Source organism: Lissotriton vulgaris, unplaced genomic scaffold, assembly GCF_964263255.1.
Source record: "Lissotriton vulgaris unplaced genomic scaffold, aLisVul1.2 SCAFFOLD_549, whole genome shotgun sequence".
Lineage (NCBI taxonomy): Eukaryota > Metazoa > Chordata > Amphibia > Caudata > Salamandridae > Lissotriton > Lissotriton vulgaris.
In genome coordinates, this window is record NW_028246744.1 from 459,982 (window position 1) to 477,140 (window position 17,159).

The 17,159-nt window shown below is 48.1% G+C and overlaps 1 protein-coding gene across 1 annotated transcript in view; it reads left to right on the forward strand.

Moving 5' to 3' along the window:
- KCNK17 (potassium two pore domain channel subfamily K member 17) overlaps positions 1 to 16,832 on the forward strand; it is a 173,234-nt gene extending 156,402 nt beyond the window's left edge. Inside the window, exon 5 of the mRNA XM_086949540.1 lies at positions 16,210 to 16,832. Within this exon, the coding sequence (XP_086805666.1) occupies positions 16,210 to 16,496 (287 nt within the window). The 3' untranslated portion in view covers positions 16,497 to 16,832. The remainder of the gene's footprint in view (positions 1 to 16,209) is intronic.
- Positions 16,833 to 17,159: the final 327 nt, after the last annotated feature.

A 17,159-nucleotide genomic window follows, 5' to 3' on the forward strand; every position in this document is an offset into this window, starting at 1 on the left:
CCACCACCACCACTACCGCCATTACCACCACAACTATCACCATTACCACCACTACTACCTCCATTACCACCACTACTGCCATTGCCACCACCACTACCTCCATTACCACTACCACCACTACCCCCATTACCACCACCACTACCTCCACCACCACTACCACTATTACCACCACTACTACCTCCATTATCACCACCACCACCATTACCACCACCACTACCTCCATTACCACCACCACTACCACCATTACCACCACTACCACCATTACCACCACCACTACCTCCATTACCACCACTACCGCCATTACCACTACCACCATCACCACCGCCACTACCACCATTACCACCGCCACTACCTCCATTACCACCACCAACACTACCACCATTACCACCACCACTACCTCCATTACCACCACCAGTACCACCATTACCACCACCACCACTACCTCCATTACCACCACCACCACTACCGCCATTACCACCACCACTATCACCATTACCACCACCTCTACCTCCATTACCACCACTACCGCCATTACCACCGCCACTAACTCCATTACCACCACCACCACCGCCACTAACTCCATTACCACCACCACTACCACCATTACCACCACCACTACCTCCATTACCACCACCAGTACCACCATTACCACCACCACTACCTCCATTACCACCACCACCACTACCGCCATTACCACCACCACTACCACCATTACCACCACCACTACCTCCATTACCACCACCACTACCACCATTACCACCACTACTACCTCCATTACCACCACCACCACTACCACCAGTAACACCACCACTACCTACATTACCACCACCAGTACCTCCATTACCACCACCTCTACCGACATTACCACCACCACTATCACCATTACCACCACCACTACCTCCATTACCACCACCACCACTACCTCCATTACCACCACTACCGCCATTACCACCACCACTACCTCCATTACCACCACCACCACTACCACCATTACCACCACCAATACCTCCATTACCACCACTACCGCCATTACCACTACCTCCAACAACACCGCCACTACCACCATTACCACCGCCACTACCTCCATTACCACCACCAACACTATCACCATTACCACCACCACTACCTCCATTACCACCACCACCACCAGCACCACTACCACCATTACCACCACCACTACCTCCATTACCACCACCACCACCACTACCACCATTACCACCACCACTACCTCCATTACCACCTCCACTACCCCCATTACCACCACCACTATCACCATTACCATCACCACTCCCTCCATTACCAGCACCACCGCTACCTCCATTAACACCACTACCGCTATTACCACCACCACTACCTTCATTACCACCACCACCACCACAACCACCATTACCACCACCACTACCTCCACCACCACTACCTTCATTACCACCACCACTACCTCCATTACCACCACCACTACCCCCATCACCACCGCCAGTACCACCATTACCACTACCACCATTACCATCACCACTACCTCCATTACCACCACCACCACCACTACCACCATTACCACCACCACTACCTCCATTACCACCACTATTACCACTGCCACTACCTCCATTAACACCACTACCACCATTACCACCACCACTACCTCCATTACCACCACCACCACTACCACTATTACCACCACCACTACCTCCATTACCACCACCAGTACCACCATTACTACCACCACTACCTCCAGTACCACCACCACCACTACCGCCATTACCACCACAACTATCACCATTACCACCACCACTACCTCCATTACCACCACTACCGCCATTGCCACCACCACTACCTCCATTACCACCACCACCACTACCCCCATTACCACCACCACTACCTCCACCACCACTACCACTATTACCACCACCACTACCTCCATTATCACCACCACCACTACCACCATTACCACCACCACTACCTCCATTACCACTACCACCATTACTACCACTACCACCATTACCACCACCACTACCTCCATTACCACCACTACCGCCATTACCACTACCACCATCACCACCGCCACTACCACCATTACCACCGCCACTACCTCCATTACCACCACCAACACTACCACCATTACCACCACCACTACCTCCATTACCACCACCAGTACCACCATTACCACCACCACTACCTCCATTACCACCACCACCACTACCGCCATTACCACCACCACTATCACCATTACCATTACCACTACCTCCATTACCAACACTACCGCCATTACCACCGCCACTACCTCCATTACCACCACCACCACCACTACCACCATTACCACCACCACTACCTCCATTACCACCACCAGTACCACCATTACCACCACCACTACCTCCATTACCACCACCACCACTACCGCCATTACCACCACCACTATCACCATTACCACCACCACTACCTCCATTGCCACCACTACCGCCATTACCACCGCCACTACCTCCATTACCACCACCACCACCACTACCACCATTACCACCACCACTACCTCCACCACCACTACCTCCATTACCACCACCACTACCTCCATTACCACCACCACTACCGCCATCACCACTGCCACTACCACCATTACCACTACCACCATTACCATCACCACTACCACCACTACCACCATTACCACCACTACCACCATTACCACCACTACTACCTCCATTACCACCACCACCACTACCACCATTACCACCACCACTACCTGCATTACCACCACCACTACCTCCATTACCACCACCACTACCGCCATTACCACCACCACTATCACCATTACCACCACCACTACCTCCATTACCACCACCACCACCACTACCTCCATTACCACCACTACCGCCATTACCACCACCACTACCTCCATTACCACCACCACCACCAACACCACTACCACCATTACCACCACCACTACCTCCATTACCACCACTACTGCCATTACCACTACCTCCAACACCACCGCCACTACCACCATTACCACCGCCACTACCTCCATTACCACCACCAACACCACTACCTCCATTACCACCACCAGTACCACCATTACCACCACCGCTACCTCCATTACCACCACCACCACTACCACCATTGCCACCACCACTATCACCATTACCACCACCACTACCTCCTTTACCACCACTACCGCCATTACCACCGCCACTACCTCCATTACCACCACCACTACCACCATTACCACCACCACTACCACTATTACCATCGCCACTACCTCCATTACCACCAGTACCACCATTACCAACACCACTATCGCCATTACCACCACCACCACTACCACCATTACCACCACCACTACCTCCATTACCACCACCACCACTACCACTATTACCACCACCACTACCTCCATTACCACCACCAGTACCACCATTACCACCACCACTACCTCCATTACCACCACCACCACTACCGCCATTACCACCACCACTATCACCATTACCACCACCACTACCTCCATTACCACCACTACCGCCATTACCACTGCCACTACCTCCATTACCACCACCACCACCACTATCACCATTACCACCAACACTACCACTATTACCATCACCACTACCTCCATTACCACCAGTACCACCATTACCATCACCACTATCGCCATTACCACCACCACCACTATCACCATTACCACCACCACTACCTCCATTACCACCACCACCACTACCACTATTACCACCACCACTACCTCCATTACCACCACCAGTACCACCATTAACACCACCACTACCTCCATTACCACCACCACCATTACCGCCATTACCACCACCACTATCACCATTACCACCACCACTACCTCCATTACCACCACTACTGCCATTACCACCGCCACTACCTCCATTATCACCACCACCACCACTACCACCATGACCACCCCCACTACCTCCACCAACATTACCACTATTACCACCACCACTACCTCCATTACCACCACCACCACTACCACCATTACAACCACCACTACCCACATTACCACCACCACTTCCTCCATTACCACCACCACTACTGCCATCACCACCACCACTACCACCATTACCACCACCACCACTACCACCATTACCACCACCACCACTACCTCCATTACCACCACTACCGCCATTACCACCACCACTACCTCCATTACCACCACCACCACCACCACTACCACCATTACCACCCCCACTACCTCCACCACCACTACCACTATTACCACCACCACTACCTCAATTACCACCACCACCACTACCACCATTACCACCACCACTACCTACATTACCACCACCACTACCTCCATTACCACCACCACTACCGCCATCACCACCGCCAGTACCACCATTACCACCACCACCACTCCCTCCATTACCACCACCACCACTATCTCCATTACCACCATTACCACCACCACTACCTCCATTACCACCACCACCAATACCACCATTACCACCACCACTACCTCCACCACCACTACCTCCATTACCACCACCACTACCTCCATTACCACCACCACTACCGCCATCACCACCGCCAGTACCACCATTACCACTACCACCATTACCATCACCACTACCTCCATTACCACCACCACCACCACTAGCACCATTACCACCACCACTACCTCCATTACCACCACCACCACTACCACTATTACCACCACCACTATCTCCATTACCAACACCAGTACCACCATTACTACCACCACTACCTCCAGTACCACCACCACCACTACCGCCATTACCACCACAACTATCACCATTACCACCACCACTACCTCCATTACCACCACTACCGCCATTGCCACCACCACTACCTCCATTACAACCACCACCACTACCCCCATTACCACAACCACTACCTCCACCACCACTACCACTATTACCACCACCACTACCTCCATTATCACCACCACCACTATCACCATTACCACCACCACTACCTCCATTACCACCACCACTACCACCATTACTACCACTACCACCATTACCACCACCACTGCCTCCATTACCACCACTACCGCCATTACCACTACCACCATCACCACCGCCACTACCACCATTACCACCGCCACTACCTCCATTACCAACACCAACACTACCCCCATTACCACCACCACTACCTCCATTACCCCCACCAGTACCACCATTACCACCACCACTATCGCCATTACCACCACCACCACTACCGCCATTACCACCACCACTATCACCATTACCACCACCACTACCTCCATTACCACCACTACCGCCATTACCACCGCCACTACCTCCATTACCACCACCACCACCACTACCACCATTACCACCACCACTACCTCCACCACCACTACCACTATTACCACCACCACTACCTCCATTACCACCACCACTACCCCCATTACCACCACCACTACCTCCATTACCACCACCACTACCTCCATTACCACCACTATTACCACTGCCACTACCTCCACTAACACCACTACCACTACCACCATTACCACCACTACTACCTCCATTACCACCACCACTACTACCACTATTACCACCACCACTACCTCCATTACCACCACCACTACCGCCATCACCACCGCCACTACCACCATTACCACCACCACCACTACTACCACCATTACCATCACGACTACCTCCATTACCACCACCACCACTACCACCACCACTACCTCCATTACCACCACTACCACTATTACCACTGCCACTACCTCCATTACCACCACTACCACCATTACCACCACCACTACCTCCATTACCACTACCGCCATTACCACTACCGCCATTACCACCACCACTATCACCATTACCACCACCACTACCTCCATTACCACCACTACCGCCATTACCACCGCCACTACCTCCATTACCACCACTACCACCATTACCACCACCACTACCACTATTACCATCGCCACTACCTCCATTACCACCAGTACCACCATTACCATCACCACTATCGCCATTACCACCACCACCACTACCACCATTACCACCACCACTACCTCCATTACCACCACCACCACTACCACTATTACCACCACCACTTCCTCCATTACCACCACCAGTACCACCATTAACACCACCACTACCTCCAGGGCCCCGTCGTAATGCCCACTTTATCTCTTACTCCTCCGCCGATCTCTTGGACCTGTCCTGCTCTGGACCCATCCCTGCCCGTGCTGTCAAAGCGGCTCAAACATGTGGCATCCTTATCCCTTCTAACTTCCCGCCAATAGATGACCTCTCTGACCCCTCCCCTTTAGCGCCTCAGATCACCACCTCCTTATCTATTTACTACCTTAACACCCGCTCCCTTATCCGACATCAGCTCGAGATCTTTCACCTACTGCATCAAAGCTCTATTGACATACTTCTCTTAGCTGAAACTTGGATCACCGAGGACTCAGCCCCTGATATCCTGGCAGCAATCCCCACGGGCTATTACATCATGTACGCCAACCGGCCTGCGGGGAAGACTGGTGGCGGAGTGGCGGCCATTATCCGCTCTAAATATACCTTTTCCGAGATCATGATGACCCCTATCCCTAAAACAGAACACTTGGCACTAAAATTCACTTCCCCTAAATCATCTTTCATCTGCGTCCTTGTATATAGACCCCCGGATCCTATGCCTCTCTTTCCCCAACTTTTCAGCGATGCTATCGCTCAACTGGCAATCAATCATGCCAATTTTGTGGTTATCGGGGATTTCAATTACTGGCCATCTGACGCTCACGAAAGCCACTCATCGGTGGAATTCACTGACCTCCTCAAAGGTATGAATCTCTCCCAACACATTCACACCCCCACCCATCTGAAAGGTCATATCCTCGACCAAGTCTGGACATCTAACCTTGACATTTCACCCCCCTCTGTTTTCCCGTGTTCCTGGTCTGACCACCACCTCATTTCCTTTCACCTACAACTGCACACCTTGTGTCTTCCCCCCCGTATGAAGAACAAAATGGCTCGCAACTGGAAAAGGGTCAATCCGCCTGATTTCCACGACTTATTGGCTTCCACCGTACCTACAACGCAGTCTTCACTTGAGAATCAGGCCGAAAAACTAGACGAATGGCTGCGTCAGGCTAGCGACAAAGCTGCCCCCCTTAAAACTATTAAAGCTATGCGCCCCCATGACGCTCAACGTTGGTTTACGGACCAACTTAAAGCGGATAAACTCGCCTTGCGACAAACTGAACGCCGCTGGCGTCGCCATTACGATCCTCAACTCAAACTTGTTTTCACGGAGACCCTAAAATCTTATAAACAATCCATCCTTGCAGCCAAGACAGCATACTTCTCACAAAAAATTTTGAATTCTACTAACAAAACGAAAGACATTTTCTCAATTGTAAATGAACTCTCCATACCAGATAGAGTCACCCCCCAACCTCCGCCGACCCAAACCCTCTGTGATTCGCTCAATTCTTACTTTATAGAAAAAATCACAACAATAAAAAACAATATCCCTACCCCTTCTTCTATTCCTCTTCCTCTTCCCCCTACAAACACTAGTATCCTGACTGAATTTCCACCCATATCCTTACAAGAGTTCTCCTCACTCCTTCATAAAGTCAGCTCAGGATCCCCCAATGATTGCTGTCCTTCGCAGGTCCTGAAAGAAGCCTTTCTTGCTTGCCCCGGCCCCCCGATAGCGCTACTTAACAACTCCCTTGCTACCGGGGAGGTCCCATCTTCCTTCAAGCAAGCTGCAGTCTTACCAATACTAAAGAAACCCAATGCAGACTCCTCTACACTCAGCAACTATAGACCCATTTCCCTTCTCCCCTACCTGGGTAAGATCTTGGAGACCTACGTCACCCGCTGTTTGAGCTCCTTCATTGAGAAATCATCTTTCTTAGACCCTCAACAAGCGGGATTTAGACCCCTCCACTCCACCGAGGCGGTCATTGTAGCAGTCATGGACACCCTTAGGAAAGGAGCTGACAAAAACATCCCTCAAGCCCTTGTCCTATTAGACCTCTCAGCGGCATTCGACACGGTCGATCACACCATCTTGATCGACCGTGTCCACAATGCCGGCATTCAAGGAGTGGCCCTTGACTGGCTCAGATCCTTCCTTCACCAGCGCTCACAGTCTGTCCACCTCTCCACTTTTTCCGCACCTTTCACTTCCCTCTCCTGCGGTGTAGCACAGGGCTCTGCACTATCCCCTCTTCTTTTTAACTTATATCTCCAACCACTCTTAGCCTCCCTCCGTAACTCCCCGGTCACTATTTTTAATTATGCAGACGACCTTCAGTTAGTTTTCCCCATAGACTCCCTCCCTTCCTCCCGAATTAATTTTCAGGCCACCATGCTGACCATTGCAGAGTGGATGTACCATAGCCACCTAAAGCTGAACCCCACCAAGACTGAGCTCGTCTTGGTGGGCGGCCCCAATCACCCATGGAATACCACCTTCTGGCCTACATCTTTGGGGACTGCTCCTACTCCTGTGAGCTCAGTTAAAAGCCTGGGGGTGATCATCTCCGAAGATCTATCAATGAGACCACATATCAACGCGATCACCTCTGCCTGTTTCTTCCACCTCAGGCGGATCCGCAAGATCAGCAGGTTTCTTACTAAAGAGGCCCTGATCCAGGTGGTCATTGCGCTCATCACCTCCAGGCTTGATTACGCCAACATTCTGTACGCAGGTATTCCTGTATGTCACCTCCACCGTCTTCAGCTGGTGCAGAATCAGGCTGCTCGCCTGATCTTCCGTCAGCCCAAACACCAGCACGTCACTCCCCTCCTCCGTAGTCTGCACTGGCTCCCTGTTTCCAAACGCTGCACTTTCAAACTGGCATGCACTACTTTTAAGGCCCTATCGGACGCAGCTCCAAGGTTCATCTCTTTAGCCTTGTCCCGTCACATTCCTCCCAGAGCCCTTCGCTCAGCTTCATTAAACCTCCTGGAGGTCCCAAGATTTAAAAGGAAAAAGCATGGAGGTCTGAGTTTCTCCGTACTGGCTCCCTCCACCTGGAACGCCCTACCTTCTTCTCTCCGCCTCTGTCCATCGTACGACTGCTTTCGTACACTCCTAAAAACCCTGCTCTTTCAAGCTGCCTATGATTAATTCCTCATCCTTGATCAACGCTATATGTTCACCCTCGACCAACGCCATATGTCAACGCAATATGTCAATGAGCGCCAAGAAACCGCTGGTGTTAGTGCGCGTAATAAATAATTTTAATAGAATAATTAATAGAATACCACCACCACCATTACCGCTATTACCACCACCACTATCACCATTAACACCACCACTACCTCCATTACCACCACTACTGCCATTACCACCGCCACTACCTCCATTATCACCACCACCACCACTACCACCATTACCACCCCCACTACCTCCACCACCACTACCACTATTACCACCACCACTACCTCCATTACCACCACCACCACTACCACCATTACCACCACCACTACCTACATTACCACCACCACTACCTCCATTACCATCACCACTACCGCCATCACCACCGCCACTACCACCATTACCACCACCACCACTACCATCATTACCATCACCACTCCCTCCATTACCACCACCACCACTACCTCCATTACCACCACTACCGCCATTACCACCACCACTACCTCCATTACCACCACCACCACCACCACCACCACTACCACCATTACCACCACCACTACCTCCACCACCACTACCTCCATTACCACCACCACTACCTCCATTACCACCACTACTACCGCCATCACCACCGCCAGTACCACCATTACCACTACCACCATTACCATCACCACTACCTCCATTACCACCACCACCACCACTACCACCATTACCACCACCACTACCTCCATTACCACCACTATTACCACTGCCACTACCTCCACTAACACCACTACCACTACCACCATTACCACCACCACTACCTCCATTACCACCACCACTACTACCACTATTACCACCACCACTACCTCCATTACCACCAGCAGTACCACCATTACTACCACCACTACCTCCAGTACCACCACCACCACTACCGCCACTACCACCACAACTATCACCATTACCACCACCACTACCTACATTACCACCACTACCGCCATTGCCACCACCACTACCTCCATTACCACCACCACCACTACCCCCATTACCACCACCACTACCTCCACTACCACTATTACCACCACCACTACCTCCATTATCACCACCACCACTACCACCATTAGCACCACCACTACCTCCATTACCACCACCACTACCACCATTACCACCACCACTACCTCCATTACCACCACTACCGCCATTACCACTACCACCATCACCACCGCCACTACCACCATTACCACCGCCACTACCTCCATTACCACCACCAACACTACCACCATTACCACCACCACTACCATTACCACCACCACTACCTCCATTACCACCACTATTACCACTGACACTACCTCCATTAACACCACTACCACCATTACCACCACCACTACCTCCATTACCACCACCACCACTACCACTATTACCACCACCACTACCTCCATTACCACCACCACCACTACCGCCATTACCACCACAACTATCACCATTACCACCACCACTACCTCCATTACCACCACTACCGCCATTACCACCGCCACTACCTCCATTACCACCACCACTACCTCCACCACCACTACCACTATTACCACCACCACTACCTCCATTACCACCACCACTACCCCTATTACCACCACCACTACCTCCATTACCACCACCACTACCTCCATTACCACCACCACTACCGCCATCACCACCGCCACTACCACCATTACCACCACCACCACCACTACCACCATTACCATCACGACTACCTCCATTACCACCACCACCACTACCACCATTACCACCACCACTACCTCCATTACCACCACTACCACTATTACCACTGCCACTACCTCCATTACCACCACTACCACCATTACCACCACCACTACCTCCATTACCACTACCGCCATTACCACTACCACCATCACCATAGCCACTACCACCATTACCACTACCACTATTACCACCACCACTACCTCCATTACCACCACCACCACTACCACCAATACCACCACACTACCTCCATTACCACCACCAGTACCATCATTACCACCACCACTACCTCCATAACCACCACCACCACTACCACCATTACCACCACCACTACCGCCATCACCACCGCCACTACCACCATTACCACCACTACAACCATTAATACCACTACTATCATTGCCATCACCATTATTACCACCATTCTCCCCACCACCATGACTGAAGATGAAAAAAGAAGGAAGACTTAAGGCTAGGGTATTGAGTCTGTCTCGTGGGCTGGATTGATCACAGGGTTAGGGTTGTAACAAGGAAGACAACATATGGAGGCAATGCATCTATGTGTTTATTGTATAGATGGGTACAGTATATAAGAAAGTGATTAAAGTGTCATAGTTTGACAGCAATGTTTCATTATTATCTCAAAATTCAAATAATAATTCCAAGGTTAAAGCTCATTGCCATATTCTAGAAATCTCCATAATAAAAAAAAATTAAAAAAGCAAACACTCATATAAATCAACTCTTGAACTTCTGTTCCAGTGGTAATGGGCCATACATCTTGCATCTTACGTGACTATTACACTTTGAATTATGATTGGGTGTGTACATCCGGCAGAAAAATATAACCCTGATGGAGACACTTCCCTAAATATAGACCCCGTTAGGAGATGTAATCAGAAACGCTTCTCTCAATTTAAAAGAATAACAAAAAAGTATTTATTTAGGAACCATGAACAGGAGGCTTGAAGTCGTTGGTATTATGGACTGATTAGGAAGGTAGAAATGTTATAGTTTTTACACAAGAGATAATAATTAATATTTAACATTTCTGTATTTGGTTTGTTACTGTTTTGCTAAAGAAAAAAAATTCTATCTTGTGAACCTGAAGGGATCCTTAACCAAATATGGCCAGTACCCAAGATGGCGTTTTACATTTTGGTTATACAGAACTTAGATGGTCTTGGATCTCACCTTGGAGGTGTATGGTTCGACAACAATACAACAAGACAACTGACCATGTGACAAGAAGGTACATCCAGTGCCAACAAGTGTGGAAGTGTGATGATTACATCATAGAAGTCTTCCAAATGCTATGAGGTTGCAAATAGCAATCCTATAACCTATTTGTAAATAGAATTCCTCAAATTATTAACCTTATTAGTCATTGTGATAGGAAATGATTAGGAATTAAGGGGTATATTTACGAGGAAAGTGACAGAGCGCGGCATTAGCCTTCTTGGCTTAACACAGCTCTTCGCCACTTTGGAAACGAAGGGCTGCACCGTATTTACAGCAATAAGGTGAAGCCCTGCGTTTCCCCCTGCGCTGACGCTAATTACAGCTGCCTAGCGCCAACACAGGCACCATTACCCTATAGTGCATGGGTGTCTGCATTGAGGTAATGATTGTTCATGTGCAGGAAGGTGTCCCTTCCTGCACATAAACAACCAGTAATGACGATGTGTAATTTCTATGGGGGCAGCATTGTGCAGCACACATAGAAGTTGCAGCTGGTCATTTTTAAAATGATTGTTTATGTGCAGGAAGGGTCAACTTCCTACACTTAAACAATCATGCATGGTGTTTTGCTGTTTCTACGTATGCTGCACACTTAAAAACAGCAAAAACGATGACAAAAAAAGCATTTCTCCTCGTTGCTCCATGTTAAGACCAGGTTTTGTTTGGTCTTAATTTTGGCTCTGCCCCATTTTTACACCACCTTGGTTAATAGGGGGCAGCATCAAAATCTGTGGGTTTTTCGGAAGAACGGCCACCACAACACCCATTGCCCATCCCTTTTACACTAAGTATAGCGTGAACGGGTGCCTTATTTACAAGGCAGCGTTAAGCCAAATTAAGTGGCTTAACGTCACCTTGAAAATAAGGCGACATCCCTATTGCCACAGGAACGGTGTTAAAAGTGACATTCCTGTGGCGATAGGGGCTTGTAAATATGCCCCCCATGATGTAATACATCCCGTCATGCCTATGATATCCCTAAATAACACAAACCTTGTTAATTCTCATCTCACTATTCTCTTTGTAGTGGAAGGACACACATACAGTAAAGCTCCTCTTGTTATCATATACCTTTCTAGCACTGCCTCTGACTACAATACCTTTGTTTAGTATGGGTATGAAAGGCATTTGGAAGCAAGTTTTACTGTGCCCACTGTGGATGTTCAGATCATGATGTCAGCTTGTAGCGTTACAATCATGACTAAATACTCACTCGATCTGTGCCCTTACATACTCACACTACAACTAGTAAGGTTCCTGAAATAACATCTTTACATACAGTATAATGTTTTACCGACAAGTACATGGTACGGCGATGTGATCGTGGTTTGCGCCATCTTACGCTAAGGTCTTTCATTGGTGTTTGAAATGAGCATGTCTGGTCCAATCACATTGGGGAATTCCATCTTTGAGGAAGTGCAACCGTGACATCTTTGTAATTCGGAATGGAACAGTGAATGAGAAAGAACTTCACATGAGCTCTTTAATATTAATGATTTCAATGTACAATTAACATTACACTATGATATGAACCGTTTAAGGTTTATGATGATTATGTATCAGTCGATAGCACTGCACTTACAGCATTGAACATGCAACGTCAGTTAACCCTTCAAATCTCAATTCAGGTATTCCCTTTGGAAACATATTACAAGCTAAAACTATTTATAGTATACAAAATTATTTTATATATCGGGTTAAAAACACACAAAGTAGTTTACTAGAACATGGCTAAGAATTGAAAATCTTTGAAAAAATGACCTTTAGGGAATTAAGAAGTTGGTGTATGAAATGAATCAAACCAATATCTGCAATTTCCTAAACATCTTAAAACTGAACACTAAAAATCGCGATATTACAATATTGGAAGTTTTATTATATATAAAATAAATGTGAATTTACTTACCATGGGTCGTTTTTATCAGAAATAAGGTTACTGAGTTTCCCATTATCATTGTAAGTGAAATCCCCCCACCCTCAGCAGCATATTTAGACATAATGTGCCAAGCAAACAGTGTCCAAAAATAAAACATGTTTACCATTGTTAGATATTAGGGTTTATAAAAGTAGACCATGCGTATGTTATACTCTTATTTGTAACAAATAAAAATCTTATTAATTTAATGGCTACAGATATTTTAACATGAAAACACTCTCTACACAAACCAGTCTTTATGTCATACAATATAATTGTAAAAAATGTGGATTCAACAGTATGCCAGTGGGAAGAATATTTTGAAAACATTTAACATATAAGTACCAAGTACCGAAAGTAGGCTGATGCCATATATGTATTTATTTTGTGGTTTTATTTAGTGCTTACTAGACCCACGGGGTAGCAGTGCTCTTTATAGAGACACCGCTGCCCTTATCAGTGATTAAACTACGGCGTCTATGAACAGTAATAAGATTACAAACCGGGAGGTAGTAGATGGAGGGCAAGAGGAAATCGTCTCTGTACAAATGCGTGGAATAGAGAACCTTTACATTCAATCAAATACCCTCATATACATTATCTCAGCTTAGAGGATATTCCGAGCTTCTACAGAGAGCATCAAAGCAGGAAGAGAACGCAATAATGCCCACCAGGATGAATTATTTGAACAGTAGTCTTTTTATCTCAGTATTAAAGACTTCAAAGGAAAGGTTCACCCTGATGTGGGAGGCGGGGAGACTAGAGTTCTCTAACTTGGTTGCACATATCCATAAATCTAATACATTCATCTAAAGTGAAGGCATTAATAAAGAGTATAGCGCTTGCATTGCCATACAAGGTAGTTTTGTTTGGGGACATTCATGCTTAGAAAATTGTAGCCGAATGGTGACTTTTAACCCGTTGGCTGCTGCTGTCGGCCAACGGCCGTCGCGAGCACTACCTCGGTAGTGCTGCGCATGTTCGTTGGCCGAAGCGGCCCCGCCCGTTTCTTAGAACGTTCCGCACTGGCGCGGAACGTTCAGAGCAGTCAACGGGTTAATGTGGTACAGAAAGGCCTGTACGTTGAGGTGAACTTTCACCCCTTAAAAGTGCATACATTTTAAAAAGTGTGACTTCCAGAAGATGTGCTGCCTGCCCTCTAATTGTAGGCGGGATCACTTAATAAGTCGAACTCCATGCAGATCTCAGGCAGCTGGTCCTTGTATTTGTCCTCATAGTCAGGGGTAGCACGTTTGCTCTCCACCAAAGCTAGAGATTATTTTTGGGCATGGCCCAGCAGCACGGATTGTCTGTGATACTAGGCTTACCAGCCAAGGGCATCATCAACACAGGCTTTCTGGGAAAGCAGCTTTCTCCTTGCACTGAAGAGCTACAAAGGTAAGAGAAAGAAAGGGGAGGAGTGGGGGTGTGTATCCAATACTGGGAGGCTCTGGCAGGAAGCCAGACCCCACTCTGAATGTTGCCACTTCCACTGTTCATGATCAAAGCCAACTAGAGCTGGAGGTATCTAGGTGACTATTTTCCCAGTTTTGTTACAATAAAGGAATGGAACAGGTGGGGTGTCTGGTAGCCGCAGGACCATGGTTTGGTAACACAGAGACCAGTTTCTCAAGTGGTCTCATGTTGTTACCGGGCAGATCAGAGTACAGTACCGCTGGCCGGTGGGATTTCGGTCGATTGCACATGAGAAATCAGACTGAAAAACGTATTTTCGATCTACAAAGGGAAACCTCTTAGGCTAATCCAGGAATGAGAAACGTCATCATTGAGTTACCCTATTACAGGAATCCACCATTTTGTATTGCACGTCATGTGTCCTCCATGTCTGCCATCGAGTGTGAAGCATCTATTATAAGAGGTTATATCCGTTCTTTCTGCCGCTACAGATGTGAAGTGTGATTATTTATGTGCAGTTTTGTAAATGTGACATAGTGCATTGGAAATATATTAAAGAAGAACAAGATGCAACCAATGTGTGGGTCTGGGCGTCCCACTCCATCCCCTCCCTGCTCTCCCCCTTTCATCTGAAGTCTGATTTGTAGCAGAACCCTGTATCAGAGTGGAGCAGCCTGCATCTTCTGAATGAAAGCCCATATGTGTATAACTGAGAGTGATGCAACTCTGATAAGATAATGTGAGTCTGGACCTTGTCTTTAAACCTGACCATGACCATCGGTGTTTGTCGTTTTTCGCAGGGATGAACCCGAGCATAGCCTATCCGTCCTGGTACCGAAACGTGGTCGCTCTCTGGATCCTCTTCGGCATGGCGTGGCTGGCACTGATCATCAACCTCTGCATCAGTTTATGTGAGAGCCCCAGTAGCACGTGCCAGGGCTGCCAGAAGACCCCTCAAGAGGTAGAACATGAGCTGATGGACATTACTGACAATGGCAACCTCCAGCCGGTGCTGCAGAACTCTGAGGACTCGACAAGCTGCAGCAGCCAAGAGGCAAAGGCTGAGACCCCGATGGATGATAAATAGATAGAGCCTCGTGCCAAAGACTCAACCAATGGAACAGTGGTCGGCCAAGTACTCGTCTCAGCAGCATCACAATGCACTCAAAATGGCAGCCCTGGGTAAAGTTGGCTCAAGTGTTATGTAGCCTGGAATGAAAACCATCTTTAACAGGCTGGAGAAGACTGGTCCCCACTGTCACTTGCAGGACAATTGGGAGGTTTAGCTAATAATGAGCTGATGCAAAACAGCCTGTTAAGACAATGAAGGACTTTGGCGATTTATTGTTTCTTATAGTCTTCAAAGCAGTGGTAAGCCAAACCTCTGAAATGTGAACAAAACTCAGAATGTCAATGTGCTTTTCAATAGGTTTGATTTGATTTGATTGTGAGATTTATATAGTGCACAAATGCCCTAAGGCCTCTAGGCACTGCATATAGGTTGTGTGTGTCATGGATTGGGTTACGACTGTAGTGCAATCATTTCTTTTAACAATCAATACCAGCCTAAGGTGACTGCTCTGGGACAGAAACACACAACTGGCATGGGTCTGTGTAATTAGTAAGGGCATTGCTTAGCCAGGGCTAATAATAGATTACCATTCAACATCCATGTTTCAAAATGCCTTTTAACATGATAAACTCTGCTTAAGAGCCCTACTTTCGGTCCAGGGTCACACAATAGGTAAGG